Source organism: Meles meles, chromosome 10 (assembly GCF_922984935.1).
Source record: "Meles meles chromosome 10, mMelMel3.1 paternal haplotype, whole genome shotgun sequence".
In the NCBI taxonomy this organism is placed as follows: domain Eukaryota; kingdom Metazoa; phylum Chordata; class Mammalia; order Carnivora; family Mustelidae; genus Meles; species Meles meles.
In genome coordinates, this window is record NC_060075.1 from 13,974,267 (window position 1) to 14,001,241 (window position 26,975).

Sequence of the window (26,975 nt, forward strand, 5' to 3'; positions counted from 1 at the left end):
TAGAGTGAGGGCTTTCAAGGGAGTCTTCTCCAGCCTGTGGTCATCCCGATCCGGACCTTGGCATTTAAGAATGCATTCAAAATCTGAGGTGGTTCTTGGTGCCATCACATCAGACCACACAGGATGGTCTTGACTCCTACAATTAAAGAATCTGGCTATTTGATATAGCAAAGTTAACTGATCAGTAACTTCTTGAGTGAAGAAATACATGAATTGCACTTGGCGCTGAAATTTCTCCCAGGAATCAAAACCAGAGGATTCTAGTTTGTTTCCTGAAATAAAACATCATTATTCCTGTTGGTTTGGATGGTGAGCCAAGGCATAGTTTACAGGAGAGAATTCCTTTCATTATTCTTTCCCAAGGACTGACTGACCCTGATTGAAACCCTACTTTATGGATATGGAGGACTTCGAGCAGAGAATGACACTTTCACTCTGGTTGCTGTGTTGAGCAGGGAGATCAGAAATGGAGGACTGAGCTTGTATGGGCACATGTGACCTTGGGGACAGCCCTGAGTTCCATCCTCCCATCATAGGACCTTTGGATCAGGTCTGGATTATTCTGAAGTTATGCCTGCCCCAGGGCCTTTCCAGGTGTGTTTACTGAGGCTCAGATATTAACATGCTGTATGATTCCACTGAGGGCTCTGAGCTAGGCATGAATGCTTTCCAGGTGAGGACAGCAATATGGAGACAGAACAAATCTGATTTACAAGAGGTTTTCCCTAAAATAGAGGAATGATTTAAATTTAAGTGACTCTTTTTTTAAGATTTTATTTTGGAGAGGGACAAGCATACTCAGCAGTGAGCTTGGGAGCAGGTGCCCAGGCAACGCTTCCCGTACTCCCCCCCCCACCCCTTTCTTTTTTTAAAAAATGCAAGCTTTATGCTCAGTGTGGAACTGAGGACCTATAGATCAAGTGCTGCCTTCTCTAGTGAACCAGCTAGGTTCCCCTCTCCCCACCACCTTCTTTTTTTTTTTTTTTTTAAGATTTTATTTATTTATTTGGCAGAGATCACAAGTAGGCAGAGGCAGGCAGAGAGAGTGAGAGGGAAGCAGGCTCCCTGTCGAGCAGAGAGCCAGACGAGGGTCTCCATCCCAGGACTCTGAGATGGTGACCTGAGCCAGTGACCTGAGCCGAAGGCAGCGGCCTAAACCACTGAGCCACCCAGGCGCCCCCCCACCTTCCTGTTTAAAAATCACATCGTTGGGGCCCCTGGGTGGCTCAGATGGTAAAGCATCTATCTGCCTTTGGCTCAGATCATGATCCCAGGGTCCTCCCTGCTAAGTGGGGACCTGCTTCTCCCTCTCCCTCTGGTGTTTACCCCCTGCTTGTGTTCTCTCACACTGTTCATCAACTTTTTTTTCTTCAAAGATTTATTTGACAGAGTATCACAAGTAGGCAGAGCAGCAGGCAGAGAGAGAGAGGAGGAAGCAGGCTCCCTGCCGAGCAGAGCCCAAGGACCCTGGGATCATGACCTGAGCCGATGGCAGAGGCTTTACTGAGCCACCCAGGCGCCCCTTGAGATGTCAACTTCTTAAAAAGAAAAATCACATCGTTAACTTGACTTGGTAAAACTCAAGAGAGACTAATGGGAATATACCTGTAGTCCCACAAAGTTAAGTTTATGAACTTGCTGCAGCAGAACACACTGCGGCTAAGAAATGGTGGGGGTGACGTGGAAGGACAGTAGGGAGAGGGGCCTCTTGCAGGGTTGACGCTGGCTTGTAGCGACCAGCAGAGAGGAACCAGCTTTGGATTTTACTATCCTGAGGCCGTTTAGGAACTGGGCATCTCTGTGATACTTAGTTGTTCGGGAGGTTGGAGGGAGATACGAAGTGGACTGGGAAGACATTTTAAACTTACTGAAAAAAGGGATTAAGTCTTGGCAGCCCTGGTGTGGCCTTGGGGAGAAACATTGTTTTTCTGTTGGCGTTGTCACGGTCTTTGTGTGTGTCTGTTACGTACATCATGGTCTGGTAGCCAGTGGGGAGGATTTTCACTCTGAAGGTAGACGAAAGAAAGCCCATTAAGGGCTTATTATGAAAAACAGGACTTTAAGAGGCAGTATTTCAGAGGACAGTGGACAATGATGGGGAAATAGGAAACAAGTTCTAATTTTCAGCTTTACAAATGGCAATAAGCTTGGCGTGATCTGGACACCTCTTGTTACGGTGTGTTCCATAACAACTGTGGTGTGAAAGGACAGTGTTTTCTGTGGATTCAAATAATATGTTATTGTTACTTATTTACAGGTAGAGAAAGGAGTAACACCACTAAGAGGTAAATTAACTTGCTCAAAGGCACATAGCCAGGAATGGGAAAACCGGGAGATTGGGGAGACAAACTGACCCCAGATCTGATGTGCTTGGGTACCATGCTAGTCTCCTGGCCTTAAGATTGAGAACACCCTGACTGGAGGCAAAAAAGAATGTTAGTGTTGACTATGTACCAGGCACTAGGCTCAGTGACTGCTGTATATGCACGTCCCATAATCGTCAAAGCAACAACGCTGTGCAGGGGAGAGGGCCTGCTAGCATCCCATTGGAGATAAGGAAACAGGCTCAGGAATGGGTATGTACCCCCAGGTCGTTCAGCTAACAGTTGGTAGTCAGTAAATGAAAGGGAAAGTCTGGATTCCAACCCCGGTCCTCCAGTCCCGCCTTCCACTGCATCAGCCTCTGCTCGCAGGTACTCTTCTGGGTTGGCACACTTGCCGAGATGAGCATTCCGGTGTGTTGGGACTGTTGGGGGGGGGGGGGGCGGTGCAGCGAGGGCGGACCCAGCTGGTGGAGTCCGGCCCTCCGCTCCGCCTCCGGGGGCGGGGCTGTATCGTCCACCAATCAGGGGGAGGGGGGCGGGCCGCGGACGCTGCGGGTCTCGCCCGCAGTTCGAGCGGCGAGAGCGCTCGGAGACGCTACGCGGAGCCGAGGGGAGCGAGCGGGCGCCCCAGTCTCCTTCCCCTCCCCTCGCCTCGCCGACCTCTCCCGCAGCCGGACCGGAACTATGTGATCCCGGAAGTTCCGGGGCCATTGCTGTGTGGGATAAACAGTAATGGCGGAGGCTGCAGCTCCCGGAACAACAGCCACAACATCAGGAGCAGGAGCGGCAGCGGCGGCGGTGGCAGCGGCCTCCCCCACCCCTATCCCCACAGTCACCTCCCCGTCCTCGGGGGCGGGGGGAGGGGGAGGCGGCAGCGACGGCAGCGGCGGCGGCTGGACTAAACAGGTCACCTGCAGGTGAGACGCTGCGCGGCCCGGCGCCGGCGCGGGGAGGGGGCCGAGGCTGCGGAGAGGGCGGAGAGGGCGCAGAGGAAGGGGCGGGCAGGCGGAGCGGGGAGGAGGAGAGCGGCGTTTGGCCGCCCCGGCCGCCGCGCCTCCCTGCCCGCCCTGCGTCAACCCCCGCCGCCTGCCGCGGGCTCGAGCGCGCAGCTCCGCCGCCGCACGGACCGCCGGCTTCCCCGCGCCCGCGGAGCCGAGCGCCGCGCAGAGGGAAAGGTGGGCTGACTCCTCCCTCCTCTTCATTGTCGCCAGATCCCGCCGTCCCTGCTGCGGTTCCGCGGGTTCCGGGAGGGGGCTGCGTGTAGTCGCGTGCAGCCAGTCTCCCGCAGCCCTGTGGGGCCGGGGGCCGGGGCCGCCGCCTCCGGCACGGGCGAGGTGGCCTTCGGCCTCGGCGCCGTGTCATCCGTTAGTAACGACTGCACGACTGCGCGCGTCTCTCCCGCCCCCCACCCCCACCCATAGCTTTTGTTATTTTTTTTCTTTGTATGTTTATCGAGGTTGGCTAGTTGGGGGTCGTCTTCAAATACGCTCTCTGAAATACATCCATCTTTTCATTTTTCTAAAGGGAGAATCAAAGAGCTTCTTTACCCGGGGAGAGCGGTTTTGTTTGGGTTTGGTATGTCAGATGGAAGTATTTGAAAAATTAAGTGGATCGGGGTTATAGGGACGTGGGTACGCGTGTAAAAAATGATCAAGCTGTACATACGGGTTGAGTGCATTGAATTGGATGTTATACTTGGATTCTTTTCGAAGTGATAATTAGCGACTGGAAATGCAGCTGGAACCCCGGTTTTCATGGGGGGGGTAAATTTTCCATGCAACACATGAGAATTCGTAGTATACAGAATTCCTGTCGTATTCACAGTGATTATACAGTATTTTGTTCAGGCAATATTTAGGTAGCTTCTCATCAGTGCTTTGTAGATCCTAAGAATGAAATAAAGTGCAGTATCTTCAGGGTTTTCAAAATTGCTGTCCATGAAACCAGTTATACAAGTCCCTATATATCTGCCTTTGTGTGCTGAAAATAAGGTTACCTGAATATCTGAGTGCTTTCAAGAATGCCATACAAAGCCTTGATTTTTAACCAATCCTTTCCACTCTCAATATAGTCTAGCCTTGAACACCCTAAGCTGTAACTTGAACCTAACTTTACAGCAGTGCACAGAATTCATTGTCACTTTACTTTCTTCTCTGTTAATGACACTTTGCCCTGTTACTGTTTCTAGTTTCTTAGCAGTATATAATCATAATTCAAAGTAGCTTACCAGACTAAGCATTCCTCTTTGGTTGCCTTTAGCATCTTGGAGCAAATGCAGGATTGTAGATTTTTACTGGAATGGTGGGAATTCTTTGCCCATGAACCAATAGGATGTACTAGCTTGCTTTTTTTTTTTAAGATTTTATTTATTTATTTGACAGATCACAAGTAGGGAGAGAGGCAGGCAGAGAGAGAGAGAGAGAGAGAGAGGGAAGCAGGGTCCCTGCTGAGCAGAGAGCCTGATGCGGGGCTCGATCCCAGGACCCTGGGATCATGACCTGAGCCAAAGGCAGAGGCTTAAACACTGAGCCACCCAGGCGCCCCTAGCTTTTTTTTTTTTTTTTTTAAATCTGTCTAGCTTTTGTGAAAAAGTTAAGTACTTTGTATGTCTTAGATTTTAATATTAGACATTGTTTTCATTTCTAGTTTTTTTTCTTTAAGATTTTATTTACTTGACAGACTGAGAGGGAACACAAAAGCAGGGGGGAGTGGGAGAGGGAGAAGGCGGCTTCCCGCTGAGAAGGGAGCCTGATGGCGGGGCTGAAGCTTAACAACTGAGCTGCCCAGGCGCCCCCCAACATGATCTATTTAAAAATTTCCTTTGAGGTCTGGAATACCAAATATGGTATCTTTATTATAGAACTTGAGCTTTCTGAGAGCAGGGGGCCCTATTTTTTTTTTTTTTATCTGTACTTAGTAAATACTTAAAGTGGTGGTAAGCCCCCACCTGAAATTACCCACTCTATATGGGCTTTGTCCTGGCAAAGGACTTAGTATATCTGTGTTGGGGGACTACCTCATCCAGTTATTAAATAAGCATTAGTGACTTCAATGATCCCTCAGAGAGGAGGATTCAAGGTAGGGATGTATTTTGTGTTTGTGCTTTCTGTTCAGTGTTTTAAGGCTACTTTCTTACATTTAGGGCATAATGCTCCGGGAAGTTGTTTGGATGACAGATTCTTTAAATTGCTCAATCCATACTTTTCTTATTGGTTTTTATTTTTATATTTTTCAGAATTCTATCTACTGTGTCTTGTCAGCTGCTTAAAAACAGAGTAACTGTATACCTTTCCTAAGGAGCTGTATTATGCTGCCCCCACCAGGCTATTTTTTGTTCTTTAATTGGAGGAATATTACGAACTGTGCTTACTGCTTTTAGCTTCTTTGAGAGTGTGGGGTTAAAATAACACTTGGCAAGCACTGCTTTATGAGAGTTCTACAGTGGTGGATGATCAGGTGAAATAACACCCAATCAAGGCGTTTTTCATTTCAATTTTTTTGTTCTTAAAGATTTTATGTATTTGACAGAGACGGAACAGAAGCCGGGGGGCGGGGGGGAGAGGGAGCCAGTTGGCTGGCAGACTTAGGGACTGAGCCACCCCGGCACCCCTCAGTTTTTTCAAGTGTATTCGGCATAGTTGAAAAAAATAAAGGAAATTACGTACTCCCAATTGCTGTGATATACCCATAGTGAAGTTTATTACTTGGAAACTACATAGGTGATTTTCTTTTTGAAGGGGTGGCATTGAAAAAGCCCATTATAAAACTTAATTTGTTGCTGGTATTATGATTTGCCATGACACCTAGGTGTCTTCTACACTAAAATATGTGAACTACTACTTACATAGGTATTAGTATTAATAGGAGATAAAAAGGGGGGTAAACCTTGGTCCTCAGCCACTAGGAATTAGCAGTCTAGTATAAAGAAGGGTAGTTGCACTAATGAGAAAATTACAAAACAAAGTAAGAAATGTCATAGCCAGTGAAGTGGTAACTGCCAAATTAGTTAGCATTCTATAATTTCAGTAAATCCCAGGCAGGTTGTCATGATGCCTAGAGGTACTTCAGGGTTATTTTTTGGTTCCGTTGTACCCTTAGAATCTATTGTCGGGGTGCTTTGTAATATAATTTGGCAAACATACTTATTTTCCAGGAGGGTCAGCAGTAGGAGATTCTAGTTGATTATATTGGTCTTCATTACTGGAGAATGTCTGGAGTCAAAAGATTTATTTTACTCATTTGGGAGAGGGCATCAAGTGAGAGCAGGAACAGGAGGGAGGGTCAGAGGGAGAAGCAAGATGCCCCCCTCCGCTGAGATGACTGAACACCCAGGCTCTCTGGAAGTCAGATTCAAGGTGGAAGGAATCTTGGAAATCAGGGGCCCAGACAAGGGCACCAGGGTTACTAACTCTGGATTTGGCTCAGGTCATGATAACCAGTGGAGGGATGGAGTCCCATACCTAGCTCCAAGCTCAGTGGGGAGTTGCCTTGAGATGGTCTCTCCCTCCTGCCCCCGTCCCTCTCTATAAAATAAATTTTTTTAAAAAGTCACATTGGGGGGTGCCTAGGTGGCTCAGTGGGTTAAACTCTGCCTTCGGCTTGGGTAGTGATCCCCCAGGGTCCTGGGATTGAGCCTCAGCAGGGAACCTGCTATCCTTCCTCCTCTCTCTGCCTGCCTCTTTGCATGCTTGTGATCTCTGTCTATCAAGTAAATAAATAAAATCTTAAAAAAAAAAAAGTCACATGGCCCTTTCACCAAAGGATGCTTCAGTCTAGGCAATGCATGAAGATTTGAATGGTGGTATTGAAAAACAAAAGCAGTTAATTTTGATTTGTTTCCTTTGGGGGTGAAATTCTTAGGAGAGGCTTGCCTTTTTTATCCATTTTCTGTTAAAACTTAGTGTTGTAGGGTATCTGGGGGGCTTTGTTAGGTAGGTGCCTTGGCTTTGCCTTGGGTCATGATCTCTCAGGGTCCTGCTCCCTGCTTGGTGGGGAGCCTGCTTCTCCCTCTCCTACCCCTGCCCGTGTTCCCTCTCTCTGTCAAATAAGTAAAATCTTCGGGGGTGGGGGGGAACTTAGGTGTTGTGATTTTTTTTTTTTTTTTTTTTTTTTTAAGATTTTACTTTTTTATTTAAGAGGGAGACAGCATGAGAGGAGAAGGTCAGAGGGAGAAGCAGAATCCCCATGGAGCTGGGAGCCCAATGTGGGACTTGATCCTGGTACTGGGATTATGACCTGAGCCGAAGGCAGTTGCCCAGCCAATTGAGCCACCCAGGTTGCCCATGTTGTAATCTCTTAAAGATGGGTTGGCAAGGAGGGATTTTACTGCATGGATCGTACTCACTTCTGGATATACCAACAGTGTTCATATCACTGAGGCATAAAAGGCAAGAAAAATAAACAGAAAACACAGACCATACATAGCAAACAACCATGTGAAGAAGTGGTGCTTAGTATTTGGCAGTAACTAATCAGGGCTTGTATTCTAGTGTTTTCTGTGATTTTGTGTCTGTTTGAACTCATTCAGTGTTGGTAGTCTTGGACCTCAGGAATGCATTTCGTTGCTGGGTAGTTCTTTTTTTCTCAGTTTTCACATAGAACCAGTTACATGATGTAGCTCTCTAGTACTTTATCAGGGATAGTGCCCAAAAAGGTTGTTTGTGTTCTGGCTCTGTTACTCCAGTTATTTATAAAATCTTGCGGCATGACAAGGTGTCTTGTCTTAAATTTTTCTTAGCTGATTCGTTCATGTGAATCTCTCCTTTCTCTTCTTTTAGGATTTTTATTTATTTGACAGAGGTCACTAGTAGGTGGAGCAGCAGAGAAGAGAGCTCAGGGAAGCAGGCTCCCCACTGAGCAGAGAGCCTGGTGCAGGGCTCAATCCCAGGACCCTGAGATATGACCTGAGCCAAAGGCAGAGCCTTAACCCACTGAGCCACCCAGGCGCCCCCATGTGTACCTCTTCTTGTGCTGAACAAATGCAGTCTGGCGGGGCAGAGTAAAGATGTGGAAGGACAGATTTGTATGAATGTTTGTAGCACAAAGACTGTGCAGTTACTGACTGAAATTCTTTAAATCTAAAAGATGGCAGAAATCACCTGAAGGTAGCTAGGAAGTGACAAAGCTAGAATTTAGTCTTCAGTTCTGATTGGGGGGGGGGGCTGGCTGGCTTGATCTTAAGTGAGAGTTCGAGCCCCATGTTGGGTGTAGAGATTACTTAAGTAATAAAAATCCCCACTTCTGAGCTTTTGTACTCACTCCATGAGTTCAAACAGTCTACTACTAGTGCAGCCTGATCGCATTGACTTTCGGGTAGCTGCATTCATTCCCTTCTGGTTCTTGAAACTTGGTGTCAACTGAAGTTTGTAGGTGGAAATCTAGCAGTTGGCGGGGACTGGTCATGTGGATGACAGTTCAATGTAATGACCTAATTCTGATGGCTTCCTTGTTTCAGAGTTTTCCGTGATTCCTTACTGCTTGAAGACAACTTGACTTACCAACCCAGCTCTTTCCCCTCCCCCGCTAGTCCTTGTTCTCTTCACTCTTGGTCATACATATGTTCTCCTGTGCTCTTTTTTTTTTTTAATTATTTTTTTTTAGCGTAACAGTATTCATTGTTTTTGCTCTCTTGTGCTCTTGACTGGAAAATACTAATGGTCCATGTGCCACTGTCCACGCAAACTGCAGTCTTTTGGCTCCAGTTTTCAATATCATGTTGGATTCTCCAGAAGTTTTTAACCATCATAGGTTTTCAAGAGCTAAATGCTGGTGTAGGTGTTCATGGAGGTGTTGACTACTGGTTAAGGAACTGAGTGAGGTTAAGGTCAGCAACTGTTGGGCAGGGAGTGGTTGGTGGAAGACAGAATCTGATGTAGCAAAGAGCATCAAACCCAAGTGCAGCAACTGAATGAAAGTTGGACAGAGTGAGATTTCAGAACAAATGTGAAACAGTTTGCTTGAAGTTTTAGGTGCTACCTTCCCAGCTTGGAATCTCTAGATATATTATGAAGCCTTAAAACTGAATCAGGAGGAAACATTGATGGTATAGACAACTTTGTTGTGTGTTTAAAAAGCAAAAAAGTTCCCACTGGGAATGAGACAGTGTATATAAACTATATTCAAGCCCTGGTCCAGTTTCCAAAAGGATAACCTAATACCAACTGAATATGATCCCAGGACTGCCGACAGATCATGACCTGAACCACCCAGACACCTCCCGAATTTTCTGTTGACAAACAACTTTTTAAAAAAAATCTTTATTAATTTGACAGGTCACAAGTAGGCAGAGAGAGGGGGAAGCAGACTCCCCACTGAGCAGAGAGCCCAATGCCAGGCTCAACTCCAGGACCCTGAGATAAGATCTGAGCCACCCAGGTGTCCTGATGAACAACTGGAGTTGCCCTGTGGTTGAGTAAAATTTTGATCATACCTGAGTTAGAGTATAGTAGCAGTTGAAATTAGGTCAACTCTAGTTACAGTCTGGTTTCCTAGTACATTTTTCCTACTGACTACAGCCCCAGGGCCCTTCAGGATCTTGGTTATTTTTAACTGTTTCCACTAATGTTACATCTTTGCATGTGATGTATGAGGGGAAACATGGAAGTTTCCCTTGCAGGAATTCTTCCAGTAGAACCTTTACATTCAGATTTGGGCAGCTGCCTTCAAGGTTTCTTAGGTAAATACGGCTGCTTTCCTGTATACTCTAATCAGTGTACATACTGTTACTCTGTACACCAGCTCTGGATGACTGACAGTCTGGGGATAGTGATGTGTCCTACAACTCCAGCCTCACTGACAGCTAGGAAACAGGTACTTCCCCTTCTCAACCAGCTGTACATAGATGCCAGTTTGGGGAATTGTGGCCTGCCGAAAACCATTTTCTCTTACTCAAGAGAAAAAGATGAATAGAGGACCAAAGAATTAAAAAAAAAAAAAGAGAATGGGAACAAAGGCTCCCTGGGGAACCTTGGCTGGCTCAGTAGAGCGTGTGATTCTTGGTCTCTGTAGGTTCAAGTCCCACAGTGGGTGTAGAGCTTACTTGAACTAAAATCGTTGAGGGGAAAAAAGGAAACCTGACCGAAGTTGATGATGGGCAGATCCAGAATAGTGGTGGTGGTGGTAGTTACTGATGATCGGGGTTTTCTACAAAATAATGGCAATGGCCCATGTCACTTTGACCTAGAGAAATGGAGATTGCTGCTTGTGCTACTCATTCCTCACCCAATCCCCACGTTCTGATTTAGTAGATACGAGATGTTCCCTACCCTTTTTTTAAAGATTTTATTTTATTTTATTTTTTTATTTATTTGACAGAGAGAAATCACAACTAGGCGCAGAGAGATAGGAGGAAGCAGGCTCCCTGCGGAGCAGAGAGCCCAATGTGGGACTCGATCCCAGGACCCTGGGATCATGACCTGAGCGGAAGGCAGAGGCTTTAAGCCACTGAGCCACCCATGCGCCCCTAAAGATTTTATTAATTTGACTCACAAGTAGGTAGGGCAAACCTGCAAGGTGGCGGGGAGCAAGGGTCCCTGCTGAGAGCCCGATTGGGGGAGGTGGAGCGGGGTTGGGGGGGTACATCCCAGGACCCTGAGATCATGACCTTAGCCAAAGGCAGAGGCTTAACCCACTGAGCCACCCAGGTGTCCTGATGAACAACTGTTCTAACTTGCCCTGTGGTTGAGTAAATTTTTGATCATACCTGAGTTAGAGTATGGTAAACGTAGCTTTGTATTTCTAGCAAATTCCCAGATGGTGCTGTTGCTGCTAGTCAAGGTTCTCTAAGTCTTACTAGGGCATACTCTGATAATTGGTGTTTAGGAAACTACTCATTAGGTATGCATGTCCTCCTCGAAGGCTGAGGAGCAGAGTAGCCAAAGAACATAGAGATTTCTCTTTGCCTCTGTGTTTTCACATGCAGATTTCACATGAATTTTTCTTAAGTAGGCTCCATGCCCAGTTTGGAGTCCTGTGTGCGGGGCTTGAACTAGAAACACTGAGATGAGGAGACCTAAGTTGAGATCAGGAGTTGCTTAATCAGTTGAGCCACTCGGGGGCCCCTCTCATGGTGGCTTCTAAAGAATTAAAGGGGTGCCTGGGTGGCTCACTTGCCTCGTGACTGATGGAGCTGCGCATCAGGCTCCCTGCTCAGTGGGAAGCTTGCTTCTCCCTCTCCCCCTGCTTGTGTTCCCTCTCTTCCTATGTCTCTCTGTAAAATAAATCTTAAAACATTTAAAAAAAAGCCTGCAGAGACCAGATTAATGATGACATCAGTTGAAATGTAAATTGGTGCACAGGATAATCTTACCATGCGGTCTTGGTTTTGTGTGCATTCCACATGTTAGTGTAGAACAGGATGTATTGGGTGCATACTATATTGTACTGGTGGGGAGTACATTGGTGGTCATGATTTTTTTTTTTTTTTTTTTTTTTTGGATTTTCCAGGGGCACCTGGGTGCCTCAGTGGGTAAAAGCCTCTGCTTTTCAGCTCAGGTCATGATCCCTGGGGTCCTGGGATTGAGCTGCGCATCGGGCTCCCTGCTGAGCAGGGAGCCTGCTTCCACCTCTCTCTGCCTGCCTCTCTACTTGGGATCTCTGTTTTTACAGAGACAGCAAGAGGGAACACAAGCCAGGGGGAGGGGGAGAAGGAGAAGCAGGCTCTTGCTGAACAGAGAGCCCCATGGGCTTGATCCCAGGACTCTGGGATCATGACCTGAGCTGAAAAAGTACATGGTTAATGACTGAGCCACCCATGCGCCCCAGTTCAGTTTTCTTTTTAAAGTAATCTCTGCACCCAGCATGGGTTTTGAACTTAACAGCCCTGGACTGTTTGTTTTTGTATTACTAATTGGTGAGAGTTCTTTATAGGCAAGATGGAGGTTTTTTTAATAGATAAGTGATAACGCAAATATTTCCTCCTAGTCTGTGGCTTACAAAATTCTCTTAACAGTGACTTGTGAAGCACCCAAAATTGAACGTGTGTAAATAACTTTATTAGAGATGCACATATCTATGACCTGAGCCTAAGGCAGATGCTTAACCCACTGAGCCACCCACGTGCCCCAGTCACAGAATTCTTTCAGGACTGGCTGTATAGTCCTTTTAAATCACACTTTGTGTTCTTTCTCTCAACAGGTATTTCATGCATGGGGTTTGTAAGGAAGGAGATAACTGTCGCTATTCCCATGACCTCTCTGACAGTCCTTACGGTGTAGTGTGCAAGTATTTTCAGCGAGGATACTGTATTTATGGAGACCGCTGCAGGTAAGAATTGTTCACAGATCAGTTACAGAGGTGGAGTGGGAGAGGTTGGGAAAAGGGGAGAGTAAAGGGGCGCCTGGGTGGCTCAGTGGGTTAAAGCCTCCGCCTTCAGCTCAGGTCATGATCCCAGGTCCTGGGATCGAGCCCCACATCGGGCTCTCTGCTTGGTGGGGAGCCTGCTTCCCCCTGCCTGCCTCTCTGCCTACTTGTGATCTCTCAAATAAAATCTTTAAAAGGGGGGGGGGTATAAAATGCATAATTTCTATAGCTTTGTAAATTTTGAGGTAAATGCTTTGAAATTACTCCTTAGCAGTGTTAGTACACTGGTAAATCTCAACTTGGAAAATCTCAACTTGGAGGGCATGTATTAATACACTAAAAAAAATTTTTGTAATGTAGTCTGAAGTTTAATTCCTGAGGCTCCTTTTCTGCAAACCTAGGGATAGGTGTGGAGAAAGAATGTTTGTATGTATATGACCTTTTCCCCCCAAGACTATGAACGATGTGCATATTTGACCATAGTTTCAGATCTCTATTAATAGTGAATTAAATGGAGAGAAAATGGGATGGTAGGCATTTGGGGGATAGTATTAGGTTGTTAGTTACAAGAGCTTGTCATTGCATGTCAACTTTGCTGACCCTTTTGAGCTTGCAAATTTAAATGTAAGCTTGGATTTAGAGAAAATACTTGGAGAATGTGCCTAGTAACCATCAGAATGTTGAAGAACCAAGAGGGATTCATTCTTTAATCTCTGATTATTCAGTGAATTGGTACCATAATCGTGTTAAAATCAGCAACGTGGCAGTTGTGGCTCTTGCTTAGAAATCAGGTGGAGCTTTTCTTTATTTCCAAGTCAAAGATGTGTTTAGTTTCCTGTTAATTAGGGTGCCTGGGTTGCTCTGTGGTTGGGTGTGGGCATCTCTGCCTTGGGCTCAGGTCATGATCCCAGGGTCCTGGGGTGGAGCCCGACTTGCTGGTTAGGGGGCCTGCTTTCTCCTTGCTCTGCCTGCTGCTCCCTCTGCTTGTTCTGTCAGCCCCCACCTCGCCCCGTGTGTGTGTGTGTGTGTGTGTGTGTATTATAATTTATCTGAAGAGAACAGGGGAGCAGTGGATGGAGAAGCAGACTCCCTGCTGAGCAGGAAGCCTGACATGGGGCTTGATCCCAGAACTCTGGGGTAATGACCTTGAGCCCTAGGCTCAGCTGACTGAGCCACATAGGCACCTCTAAAGTCTTTCAAGAAGTAGTTAGCTATTGATGCTGAACGAATTTACCCCAAGATGTAGTAGCTTGGAGATAAATATCTCCCAGTTTCAGGGGGTCTGAAATCTGTGTGGCTTAGCTGGGTTCTTCCAGCTCTGAGATTTCAGAGGTTACATGAGGATTTCAGGCAGGGCTCTCATTGTCTGGTCTCTCCCAGAAGCTTGGAAGGTCACTTCTAAGGTGGTTCACGCACTATTGAGGAAACCGGAAGTTTTTATACCAGTCGGTCCTCTCCCTAGAGATGTGTCAGTGTCTACTCGGTCGTTATCCTTCTCCAGAGCAAGTGATTGGAGAGAGAGAGCAAGGACACATCCCACACTTCAGTCTGCTTTTCAGTATAAGCAAGTCACCAAGTCCAGCCCATATTCAAGGGGGGAGAGATTGGGCCCCAGCTTTTGAAGGGAGGATTACTAAAGACTTGTGGACACACTTGAAACCATCATATTAGGTAAGACATTAGGTAAGACACTGTCAGCCAGTTTTAGCATTCTGTGGTCAGGAAAGAATATGTCAACTCTTGTGTTCAGATGCTTAGAATTGGAAACGCTAAGAAATTATTGATGGGTGGTACAAATGTTCAGACACCCCACATTCATATTACTAGGAAATCTCGTAAGGATAGAGAAAAATAAACACTTTCTTTATGTGACTGAGAACTCTGAAATGGAACCCCTGAGTTTTTTTTTTTTTTTAAGATTTTATTTATTTATTAGAGCACAGGCAGGAGCCCGACGTGGGACCCAATCCCAGGATGCTGGGATTATGACCTGAGCCAAAGGCAGCCGCTTAACCAACTGAGCCACCCAGGTGTCCCCCTGTCTGAGTTTTTAAGTTACTTTTGCTCTCTGCTAATTTTTTCATGGCAGTATTACCAGAAAGGGGTGAAAATGACACACACACACACACACACACACACACACACACCCCGTACCACAAACTCAGGTCTTAACTTTTATCAGTCACCATATGAAAGGGCCTGAGTTGGTAGAACTCCATCATATATATACATATATATATGAAATAGATTTAAGGAAGTGATTTTTTGTAGTAGGACAGTGTCTGATGGTTTTTTGGGCCAACTTAACGGTAGGGTGGCTGGGTTCTTTGCCTAGACAGTTTGCTGAGAATCTGTAAACTCTGTCCTGGGAGAGAGGAAATAAACGTTAGGAGTGGAAGTGAGACTTCAGGATGTCCGGCAGAGAGGAGAGAGTGCTCTATGGTAGGAGTAGGGAAGGTAGGCTGGTTAACATCAGCTGCTCCCTTCAGAATAGGGACTCAATCTGATTGGACCGTATAGAAAGAATGAAATGAGGTGAAATGGAAGACATCCAAGGTGAGGCCAAGGCTGTGTGTGTTAATCAGCTTTTTTTTCAGGTAACTTTGCCAGCCCTACGTGGCATTTCATACTCTTCACCATAACCCTGTACTCAGTGGACTTCTTGTGGGAGATGAAGGCCAGGGAGTGAGGTGGGTGCCCTGCTACGGTGTCGCTCTGACTGGCAGTTTCAAGTCACCTGATGAACAGCTGCTTTCTAGTTTTCTGAGAAAGACCCAGCCCCCTCTTGGGCGTGTGTCCCCCTTTTGAGCTGGGTTTAGAGCTCCCAGGGCGAAAGTGAAAGGAATTAGGAAAGCCTATGTATGCATTAAGTCCGCCTGAAAGGAAGCTTGGTAACAGTGTGGGACCGACAGGCCGGAAGTCCTATCACCAACTCTGCACTCTGACCTGTGCAGGGCGCTTTGTATACAGATGGGCCAGTGTCCATGCATCCGTGCTTTCATGGTAGTGACACGTGTCAGTCAGTGAGGCCAGGTCTTCATTACTCAGACCTGCCGTGCACACTGCTGGTCCTGGACCTGTAACATTGCCCCCACCTGCCGGATGAACACATACACCTGGAGGTGAGAGGGGGAGTATTTCCTTGGTTGACAACCATTGCTATGGTAGATGTTGTATTCTTTGGAGGGCCCTTTCTTTCCATCTGGACCCAATGACTCCCATAAGTGAAAGATTGATTTCTTTGAAAGAGCATGCGAGCAGGGGTAGGGGCAGAGCAGAGAAATGGACTCCCCATTGAGTGTTGATTCCCAGGAGATCCCAGATATCCCAACATGATGACCTGAGGGGAAAAACCAAGCTGTAAGTTAAAATAAAGATTGATCCCAGGCCTTGGAATGATTGGGGCTGGGAAATAGCCAACCAGAGAGGTAGCATGTGTCTTCTCTTGCTTAACACTGGGGGAAAAATTGATTCAGCTTCCTTACATAGAAATCAGCACTCTGAATGATAGAGTATTTGCAAAGATGTGAAAGAAAAGCCCAATGTTAGTTTCAGTGCTGTCCCAGTATTACTTAACACTTCAATTAAAAGGATCACTGACCTGTGATAATCTTAAGGTATTAATAAGCATTATCCTGGACTCTCAAGTAGGAGCTGGCAGGCTTCGTTTGTGCAGGGCCACGCAATAAACGTATTTTGGCTGTCGAGGCCAGATGGTCCACTGTAGTATGATAGCAGCATGGGTGATCTGTAGCTAATGGATGTGGCGTGTTCCCAGGAAGCTCTGCGGGGACCCTGAAATTGGCGTCTCATGTGGCACACAACAGTCTTCTTTCCAACCATTTAAAATTACCAAAACCAAGAATACAAGTCTTGTTGTCTCCTGAATTGTCTCCTGAAATACAGTTCTAATTGCCTGTGTAAATGCCTGTTTTTAAAAAAAGTAAAGTTTGGCATGTCTGACTGGCTTGCCCAGTATCAAAAACCAGTTTTAGCTCTGGGTTTGGCCTGAGGGTCATAGACTGGATTGATCTGTTCTTAGTTCGGGTCCGTGCTTCACTGAACCATATTCTTTTAGAAAGCCACCTTTTTTTGTTTTTATTTATTATTTGGCTCAGGGAGAAGGCACACGAGTGCACAAGTAGGCAGAACTTGGGGTGAGAGGGAGAAACAGACAGCTTGCTGAGTGGAGAGAGCATGATGTGCGCAGGTTTGGTCCTAAGACCCTGGGAACCGTTGACCTAAGATAAGGCAGATGCTGAGTGAGCCACCCAGGTGCCCCTGGTAAGCACCTTTCAAAGTGCATCTTGGATTTTCTTAATGTTTTTCTTACGAGTATTTTTCCTAGTACTTAAGCACAAATTTTCAGAATTATTGATAGGGTTCTGTTCCTGGGGTACCTGAGTGGCTCAGACAGTTAAAGTGTTTGCCCCCGGCTCAGGTCATCACCCCAGGATGCTAGGATCAAGCCCCACATTAGTCTCCTTTCTTGTTAGGGAGCCTCCTTTCCCCTCCCTCTTTCTGCTGCTCTGTGTACTTGACATGCACTCTCCCCCGCCAAATAATTAAAATCTTTTTTTTTTTTTTTTAAAGAATTTATTTATTTATTCATTTGACAGAGAGAAACTGCAAGCAGAGAGAGAGGAAGGGAAGCAGGCACCCCGCTGAGCAGAGAACCCGATGCGGGGCTCGATCCCAGGACCCTGAGATCATGACGTGAGCCCAAGGCAGAGGCTTAACCCACTGAGCCACCCAGGCGCCCCTAAAATCTTAAAAAAATTAATAAACCAGTTCCTGCATTAAGGGACTAACTTCAATAGATAATCATTTGTATACAAGGACCTTATTTTATTCATTTAAAAGATGTATTTTGAGAGCAAGTGGGCCAGGCATGGATTGAGAGAGCTACTGCTAAGCAGTCTTTCGCACCCAGGCTGGGGCCAGAAGCAGGACTGTATTAGGACACCCAAGATCATGTCCTCTGACTGAGTCAACAGGGTGCCCCACATGGTACACTTACTGTGGTATAGTTGGTGTTCATTATCAGGTGTTGCTCAAAAAAAACCAAAAAAAAAAAACAACACAAAACTCTTTAACTGTTGGGTGCTTGTGTGGCTCAGTCTGTTAATCATCTGTCTTTATCTGGGGTTGGGATTTCAGGCTCCTGGGAAAACGCTTCTCCTGCCTCTCCTCTGCTCATACATTTCTCTCAAATAAAATCTATAAAGAAATGCTGTTTATCCCTCTGTCTAATAGGGTAACTATGTACTCCCTGTGTGTGGGGAACATTGAAGAAAATGACAGCTAGTGCTAGGACCAACTGGATTTTCTATTTAAGGATCAGTATTTATTTACTTACTAAAGGTTTTATTTATTTACTTGACAAGGAGAGAGAGATCACAAGCAGAGAGGTAGGTTGGGGGGCGGGGGAGGCAGGCTCCCTGCCAAGCAGAGAGCCGGATGTGGGACTCCATCCCAGGACCCTGAGCGGAAGGCAGAGGCCTAACCCACTGAGCCACCCAGGTGTCCCTAAGTATCAATATTTAGATGTGGCCATTGGCTGCCCTCATACAAAGCAGTGGAGTCACATTAGACCGACAGCACCGCTTACTTGACTTTTTTAAAAAGATCGTACTTACTTGACTGAGAGGGAACACAAGGAAAATATTGGAGATGATAGGATACTGTGGTAAATGTCAGCCAATGTTTGCACTAGGACAGTGTGTGGTTAGCCTTTGTTCCGGTAACACGGGTGGCCCAGTAATTAGTTGCAAGACCTGTTAGGTCGTGTGCTGTAAGTCAGGGTGGGCTCAGATGTGTAACTATGTTCTCTTGTTGTGTCTGAATGAATGTCTGAATTGTGGGGACTTCATTGGGCAGAAAGTTGTTTTCTTTTTTTAATTTCTCAAAGATTTTAATTTGAGGGAGAAGGGATATGGCCTGGGATCATGACTTAAACTGAAGGCAGATGCTTCATTGGTGAACCATCCAGGCGCCCCAGGAAGTTGGTATTTGAAGGGAATCATTTTTTCCCAAGTTCTGAGATGCAGTTTAGTAATTTGACAGATGAAAAGGAATGAGAGAATGTGTAGGGTACAAATTGGAGTAAGGTAATTAGGTCAGTGAACGTAGAGAGCATACTGTGTATTGTAGATCCTGCATCCTGCTTAACGTGAACATTGCAGTGTGTGGTAAAATGTTTGACATTTTCGGGGCGCCTGGGTGGCTCAGTGGGTTGAGCCGCTGCCTTTGGCTCGGGTCATGATCTCAGGGTCCTGGGATCGAGTCCCGCATCGGGCACTCTGCTCAGCAGGGAGCCTGCTTCCCTCTCTCTCTGCCTGCCTCTCTATCTACTTGTGATCTCTCTCTGTCAAATAAATAAATAAAATCTTTAAAAAAAAAAAGTTTGACATTTTCTACAAGATTGAGAGTATGCTTGAGTGCACAGTCTCTGTAGCAGAGCTGCCTTGGGAACTGTGAGACTCGGATTCCAGTGCAATTGGAAAGGTGATGGATGGTCTGTTGCTGGGGTGTGCAGACCTGGCCAGAGGCTCTAATCTTTGACCCCTGGTCTGTGAACTTGCTACTCAAGAGTTGTCCTTGGACCAGCAGGAGTACCATCCTGTGGGGTCTTGGTAGACATGGGCTCTGCCCCAGACTTAGAATCTATGAGTCTTGTCTTGTGACAGTTTCCCCAGGTGACCATAGGCGCAGTATTTTGAAAACCCAAGGAGAGGGTCCGGGAATACATAATTCCATTTGGGGCTACTGGCCAGGCAGTGACTGCTGACCTTTTCATTTTTTTTTAAGATACGAACATAGCAAGCCATTGAAACAGGAAGAAGTGACGGCTGCAGATCTAACTTCAAAATCATCCGTTGCTGCTTCAAGTCTCTCATCAGGAGTTGGACCAATTGTTGAAATGAATATGGGCGAAGCCGAGTCCAGAAATTCAAACTTTGCAACTGTAGGAGCAGGTTCAGAAGACTGGGTGAATGCCATTGAGTTTGTTCCTGGGCAGCCCTACTGCGGCCGGAGTGAGTATTTTGAAGACCAGAAACAACTTAGGGCACTAAATTGGATTCCCCAAGACTTAAGCAGTGGAGTGAGGGGAACGTCTGGAACCCCGCGGTAGTGAGTTAGAGTGTGTAGAAAACCGAAGCCGCTTCAGTCGGTGCAGTTGTACAAGAAACGGTATTGTTTTGTCTTGGGTTTCTTGTTGTTTTTTTAAACAAGCCTAATCTTTGAAATTTCAGCATTAGAAAGTCGGTTAAGAGTGAGGGAGTTAGTTCAGTAGACTTGGGAGTTTAATTGAAGTACTCACTCTTTCCTGTTCAGTTAGGTTCAATTATTTCAGTTCCATATCTGCTTTGCCTATTTTGGACCTTCACTACCCTCTTAACCGTTTCCAGCTGCCCCTTCCTGCACCGAAGCTCCCCTGCAGGGCTCAGTGGGCAAGGAGGAATCGGGGAAGGAGCAGCCAGCAGCAGAAACGAAGAAGCAGCTTTGCCCTTATGCTGCGGTGGGAGAGTGCCGCTACGGGGAGAACTGTGTGTACCTCCATGGAGACTCCTGTGACATGTGTGGGCTGCAGGTCCTGCATCCAATGGACGCTGCCCAGAGGTCGCAGCATATCAAAGTAAGTCCTCGGGGCAGTGTGTTTCTCCAAGATGCACGTCTCACTGGTGTCCAACACAGTAGCAGCCTTGTGCAGCCTTTCCCAGGGTTCTCCAGTGATGCTGGAGCCTGTCTCCTGGAAAGAGACCTCATGTTCCTTGGCTCCATCACGCTCCATTTCCCTCCCACTCCTGATAATAGCTAATCAGCTAATCGTCTTTTGTCCCTGGCTGCCCTGTTCTGGAGGTCGCCTATGAGTGGAATCCTGTGTGGCCTTTTGTGACCGGCTCAAACATGAGCATGGTTTTAAGACTTGGCGTTGTGGTGTGTACTAGTACTGTGTTCCTTTTTCTGCCTGAAAAATAATTCACTGTGTAGCTATACCACATTTCATTTTTTCCATCCTTCAGTTGAGGGACCTTGGTTGTTTCACTCGTTGGCTGTTGTAAGGCCAAGAGCATGCATACGTGGGCATGCATGTTGGAAGTGCTCTCCGTGCTCTCCGAGTTGCTGGGTCGTCTGGCAACACAGTGCCTAACATCAGTGCCAGATTTTCTGGACACTGACTATACCGTTTGTTTTAATCTCAGAGGATGAGGATTTCAGACCAAGGTTTTTAAGTTTTCTTTCTTTTTTTTTTTTTTAAGAGGGAGAAGCAGGCTCCCCGCTGAGCAGAGAGCCTGATGGGGGATCTTGGGATCATGACCTGAGCCAAAGGCAGAGGCTTCAACCCACTGAGCCGCCGAGGCGTCTCAGTAGCATAATTATTTTTTTTTTAAGTAGACTTAATCCTCAATATGGGGCTTAAACCCATGACTGTGAGGTAAAGAGCTACATGCATCGCTGTCTTGAGCCAGTTAGTCACCCCTCTTTCTTAAAGGTTTATTTGAGGGAGGAGGGGAAGGGAGAAAGGATCCTAAGCAGACTCCCTAGTGAGTGCAGAGTCCATGTGCTGCCTCCCTCTCAACAGCCCTTAGACCATAACCCGAGCCTAAATCAGGAGTTGGGTTTTCAGCTGACTGAGCCACCCAAGCATCCTAAGTTTATTTAAGAAATTTCTCTGTAGCCAACATATAACTCCTCAGCCCCATAATGGAAACAACCAAAATATCTATCACCTGATAATTGGATAAATAAATCGTGGTGTGTCCATGTGATGGGATATTACTCAGCAGTAAAAAGAAACAATGCTGATGCCTTCTATACTACAGGTAACTTTGAAACTGCTAAGTGAACAGAGCCAGCCACAGAAGTAAGCATAGCCACAGATGAGTGAGTGACTGTGACGGAAGGGGTTGATTTTAGAGGAGTGAGTGAGCGACTGCCTGGGAATGTGGGGTTTCTCTTAGGCTAGTGCACACATTGTAGTCCTGAGAGTGGTGTGATGGTTGCATGACTGTGCACCTGCCAAGACTAATTGTTTCCTTTAAAATGAATGAATCACACAGTATTAAGTATCTTAAAGCTCTTTTTTAATGTGAAAATTAAGTGTCCAGCCCCAGTTATCCCCTAGTAAATGTTCGTTTCCTTCACCCTTTCTTTGACACATTGCAAATTAAGACCTTAGTCTTAATTTTAATTACATTTTCCATCTAGAACCCAGAAGATCAACAAACTAAGTATTAGAAACTGTAACATGGAGGATAGTGGAGATTGGGTGATTCTCTCCTCCCCCCACCCTCACCCCCTCCCCGGAAGTTCTTATAATTTGACTCCAGTGCTGTAAAGGTCTAGAATGGCCGTCCACCTGTATTCAAGTACGAACAAAGCTGCTTTTGGTGTCAAATTGGGAACGTCTTTCCAGTTGGCTTGTGAACTGTCAGCTTGGGTCTTTCATTATTCAGTGACTTGATTACACTTATCTCTCCACTTTTTCTAGTCTTGCATTGAGGCCCATGAGAAGGACATGGAGCTCTCATTTGCTGTCCAGCGCAGTAAGGACATGGTGTGTGGCATCTGCATGGAGGTGGTCTATGAGAAAGCCAACCCCAGCGAGCGCCGCTTTGGGATTCTCTCCAACTGCAACCACACTTACTGTCTCAAGTGTATCCGCAAGTGGAGGAGTGCTAAGCAATTTGAGAGCAAGATCATAAAGTGAGACTCCTCCCCAATCTCCGTTTGTGCTTTCTATTTCGGGGAAGAATTTAGTATCTTGTGCCAACTTTCAACCAGATGGACCGCATTTAAATGCATGCATTTTCTCTTGAAACTGGGGTATTCTAATGGGGATTTCTTTGTATTTCAGCTAGCTTCTAGGTTAGTTGGTATATCTACTTTTTATTTGAATGAGGAAACCCTATGTATCAGTTAGTAGAATCTTCGTGCTTTTTCTGAGGAGATGTGTTTAATGGATTAGCCAGTTTAGGCTCCGTGAACAAACTTACTAGCTCTGAATGTATGTTCCCTGACGTTATACATTTTCCACTTTCCTATTCCATCCATTAAGCTAGCCAATAATCCACCATCCTTTAAAGATTGTTCTCATAACTGAACAAAAACTACATAATCTAAACAGAGCAAAGTTGCAAGAAATAAATTTATTTAAACGAAAGAAAAAGGAGTCTGTGTGAAATGTCTTCTTTTGTTTTTTTGTTGTTTTTGTTTTTTTTTTTGTTGTTTTTGTTTTGTTTTTTAAAAAAAGTTTCTTTTTGAGTGAACTGGCTAGCCATTGAGTTGAATTTATCGAGGACTTGTCTTCCCTCACAAGAGAAGGCAGTTGTGTGACAGTATGTGGAGCCCTTTCAGGAAATCCCCACTGGGCTTTCAGTTAAGTCTTTAAGGAATGGAGGGGACACACCAGGGTGTGTCCTTGCAGAGGAGTGGGCCTGTGGAGGGGGACGTGCATTGCAGCCTGTTCATTGTTTCCCAGGTCCTGCCCAGAATGCCGGATCACATCTAACTTTGTCATTCCAAGTGAGTACTGGGTGGAGGAGAAAGAAGAGAAGCAGAAACTCATTCAGAAATACAAGGAAGCAATGAGGTATGAGCACTGCAGCCTTTTCTCCAGCTGAGATCCCAACGTAGCTTGGGTCACTTTGAAAAGAACAGTGCTGCATTACACACTCCTACCTCCTTCCTACCCTTTCTTTGACTTCCCAGTACGGTTTCTTCTTGTCACCCCTGACAGTACCTCGCTGGGTACATATCTGGCTGTAACACAGTCCCTGGGGTACGTGCCAAGGGGCTGTGTTACAACGAAGTCTGTACTGCTAGCTGATGCCCCAGCAGGGGGCTGCTACCTCTGCCTCCATCCGTGTTCCACTTGTCCGATGTGCTCGTGTGTGGGCCTCCTAGGAGATTCTCTGTCTCTACTGGATCCGCGTTACTGGAGCTGTTCCAAACAGCAAGAACCTGACCAGAGTGTCTGCTGTAGTTGGTGCTTCACGCATTCGTGCACACGTATTTCAGAACACAACCTTGGGGAGGGCTGGAAACAGGTGCTGGTTCTGTCCTTCCCTGTTTAAAGAAAGACCGGATGATAGTCAAATACAGACCTGAAGTCCACTGTGAATAAGGGTTGCGATATTTTCCTTTCCAGCAACAAGGCGTGCAGGTATTTTGATGAAGGACGTGGGAGCTGCCCATTTGGAGGGAACTGTTTTTACAAGCATGCGTACCCTGATGGCCGTAGAGAGGAGCCACAGAGACAGAAAGTGGGAACATCAAGCAGATACCGGGTAACTCTCGCTGTTTTCTTAAAGGAGGGGAAATAGCACGGATCAGTTGAGCCCTGCACAGATTGGGGTAGGGGAAGGAGATTAACACTTAGGTCTGGGAGTGAGACTGGTGGATGAAAGGAGAGACCGGCCACCTCAGGAAACCGGGAGGGTTAGGTGAGGGAAAGCTAGAGCTCGTGGTTTGCCTCAACCAGAGGGGAGGAATTGGTAAGGTTGAAACCCTAAATACGAAGTCTGGTTCGTCAGGCCCTCTGGTGTGCTGGACGTTTTGCCTTAGAAACAACAGACTAGAAGAAACTGCTGGACAGTGCCATCCCTATCATGGCCTTGTTTTTTACAGGCCCAACGAAGGAACCACTTCTGGGAGCTCATTGAGGAAAGAGAGAGCAGCAACCCCTTTGACAACGAAGAAGAGGAGGTTGTCACCTTTGAGCTGGGCGAGATGTTGCTTATGCTTTTGGCTGCAGGTGGGGACGACGACCTGACAGACTCTGAAGACGAGTGGGACTTGTTTCATGATGAGCTGGAAGATTTTTATGACTTGGATCTATAGCAGCTTGGCGTGGCGGGTGAACTGGTCTGCTGGGCCTCAGGCAGTGGCTGTCCTCGGTGGTGTGGCAGTGCCCGAGTTTCTCTCCTAGGCAGGCCTCTCAACTCCAGGTGCTGTCGTGATCCTCCTTACCCAGGGCCTGTCTTTTCAATCCCTCACCTTTCCCCAAGGAGTGTGTTTTCTCTGTTCAAAAAAAAAAAAAGTTACAAAAATAAATCTTAAAGCTAGTTTTTTTTTTGTAACATGAATTTAACTGTCAGACAGTTAGCATAGGTCTGTGGGGTCATCGGTTTCCCACCAGAGTCACAGCGTTCTAGGGTAGAGTTGATGGACTCGCCACGCTGGCTCGGAGGACCCCAGGTTCAGAAGGGGTAGCAGTGGCCCTGCTCTGGGGTCCGAGAACACAGGTGCTGGGTGACGGCTTTGCACTGTGGCCCGTAGTTGGCTGCAGACAGACACGTGGTCCTCCAGGTTTCTGGTGAAGCCTGCACAGCCGAGTTGATCTCCGTCCCCTCCCTGTGACCCCCAACCTGTGCACTTGTTCTGTGGTTTTGGTCTCTTGTTGAATTGCACACACGTCCTACTACTACTGGGTAACCAGAACCAGGTGCGAATGTGTTGAGATTTTTACTGTCGCGTGTGATAGAATTGCGAAGGAGCACACACCAGAAGCAGTGGCATCGACGACATGCTGAGCCGGAAGCGGACTCCGAGGGCTGATAGACTTGGTGTGGGTGGGTGGAGAGAGCGTGCGAAAGCTGCTTGTCCCTGTAGATGTTGTGTTCTTAGCCTTAGTGGGTAAACAATGGGTTTTGTGATTCCAGCCTCGTATGGCAGGTAGGTCGTAAGGGACAGAGCAGTATGTTGGTAGCGGTCAGTAGAGCAGTGCTAGAGCTCTGTCTTTGAATAGAGCAGTGGGCGTAGCCGCAGAGGTTTCAGCTGTCTGGTCCCGTACATTAACACAAACCAGGGCTTGGACACACGGTTGTATTTAATGTTTTAGGGTTTCCCAGCCTTTCTAGCCCAGGCACTTTTTGGACAAACATTTGTCCTCGTTTGAGGTTTTGTTGTCAGTTTTTTGTGTTCGTTTTTGTGGGTATTTGCCTCATTATATCCCTGAGCTTTGCAGGTAGACAGATGTGATTCAGAACTTAAATTCTAAGGTGTTTCTTGTGGCGGGTCAGGGGTTGGCAGGATTTAAGTCATGCTTTTCCACTAAAGGGGGGAGGGAGTGGTAATCCACAAGATGAGCTAAATGCTAAGTTAGAAGAATTTCTTGATTGGAAATCTTAGCTTTTGAGTTTTGTCTCGTTCCTAAAACAACTTGGAGATGGCTCCTCATTTGTCCCACCTACTGCTTCGAGTCCTCGGATCCTACCTGTTTCTTGTCACTCGAAGAAAAAATAAGTAACTGTTGCAGAGGTCTCTGTATTTTGCAGCTGCCCTTTTGTAAGAAGCACTTTTCCCAAATAAAACAATAAAAAAATCCAAATTGGCTTTCTGTTTTGTGTAATATATGTAATGAGCTGTTCTGAAATGTGGAGGCGTCAGAACATAACGTTTCTCTCATGGACTCCCGATCAATTCGTCAGTTACTCCGGATGTAGTTTCGTTGAGACAAGTAATAGCTTTTCTAATAAGGCCTGGCCTGCTGAGAAGCACTACTTGAGAGATAAAGAGGGAAACTTCCTGACCCCTGGGATCCTCAAACTATTGGTATTAGAATTATTCTCAGGCTGCCTTGCCAGTTTTCATCTGCCACCCGGACACTTACCTGTAGGAACTTGTCTCCTACCCACAGATAACAGGTAGGTCACAATATACTGCTTTGAAAGGGTACTTTACTCCCTAACTATGCTGTCTTTGAGTAAAGACCATCCTGTGATGACCTTGTTTTCCCTGTTGGTAAAAGTACTGCTTGGGGAGGCCTGGGATCCTCACTCAGTCTTAAGCATTGTGTTCCCTGCTCGGTGGGGAGTAGTCCTCTGCCCCTCCTCTTTGTTCTCATTCTCAGACAAGTGGAATCTTTACTGCTTTCAAATCACACTGACACTATGATTTAATGGTGTTCCATGTTTCCATTTCTAGAAACTGTATTATGACTTGAACAGCTGTAGGTGCCGGGGGAGTCTGTTCAGTGAGGGGCACGTATCCACTGCCTTCTCTGAGAAGTGTTCAGTCTGTCTCCAGCTGCTAGTGACCAGGCTGTGGTGGAAGAACTCCCAGAGTTGATGAAGACCAGGGGGAAGTGTTGGAGCTCCAAGTGGGGAAGAGGGACTTGATGAAAGGCGCTACATTCTGGTGTCCGGAAAGCCGGCTGGGGCCTGTGGCTCGCTGTGCTGTTGGTGTGTCTGTGTTTCTGGCTGGGAGAATGGTCTGGGGAGGTGACAGCTAGCTTCTGAGGTTAGCGAGGTTTGTGTTGGGAGCAGCTCCCTTTGCCTCTTGGAAAAGGCAAGGGGAGTTTTCTCTGTGGCTGCCCTGTGCCTGTTCTGGCTGTAGCAAGTGCAT

At 46.5% G+C, this 26,975-nt stretch overlaps 1 protein-coding gene across 1 annotated transcript; it reads left to right on the forward strand.

The window, feature by feature from the left end:
• Positions 1–2,897: 2,897 nt before the first annotated feature.
• MKRN1 (makorin ring finger protein 1) lies at positions 2,898–25,963 on the forward strand. Its single transcript, XM_046021259.1, has 8 exons — positions 2,898–3,241; positions 12,459–12,587; positions 19,434–19,660; positions 20,036–20,262; positions 22,120–22,334; positions 23,110–23,220; positions 23,779–23,917; positions 24,258–25,963. The coding sequence occupies exons 1-8, from the start codon at positions 3,057–3,059 to the stop codon at positions 24,468–24,470; spliced, it is 1,446 nt and encodes a 481-aa protein (XP_045877215.1). The 5' UTR covers positions 2,898–3,056; the 3' UTR covers positions 24,471–25,963.
• The last annotated feature ends 1,012 nt before the right edge of the window (positions 25,964–26,975 follow it).

Coding starts and splice junctions, on each gene's coding strand:
- MKRN1 (XM_046021259.1), top strand. CDS start 3,057: ATGGCGGAGGCTGCAGCTCCCGGAACAACAGCCACAACATCAGGAGCA. Junction 3,242..12,458: donor ACTAAACAGGTCACCTGCAG/GTGAGACGCTGC, acceptor TTCTCTCAACAG/GTATTTCATGCATGGGGTTT. Junction 23,918..24,257: donor GAACATCAAGCAGATACCGG/GTAACTCTCGCT, acceptor TGTTTTTTACAG/GCCCAACGAAGGAACCACTT.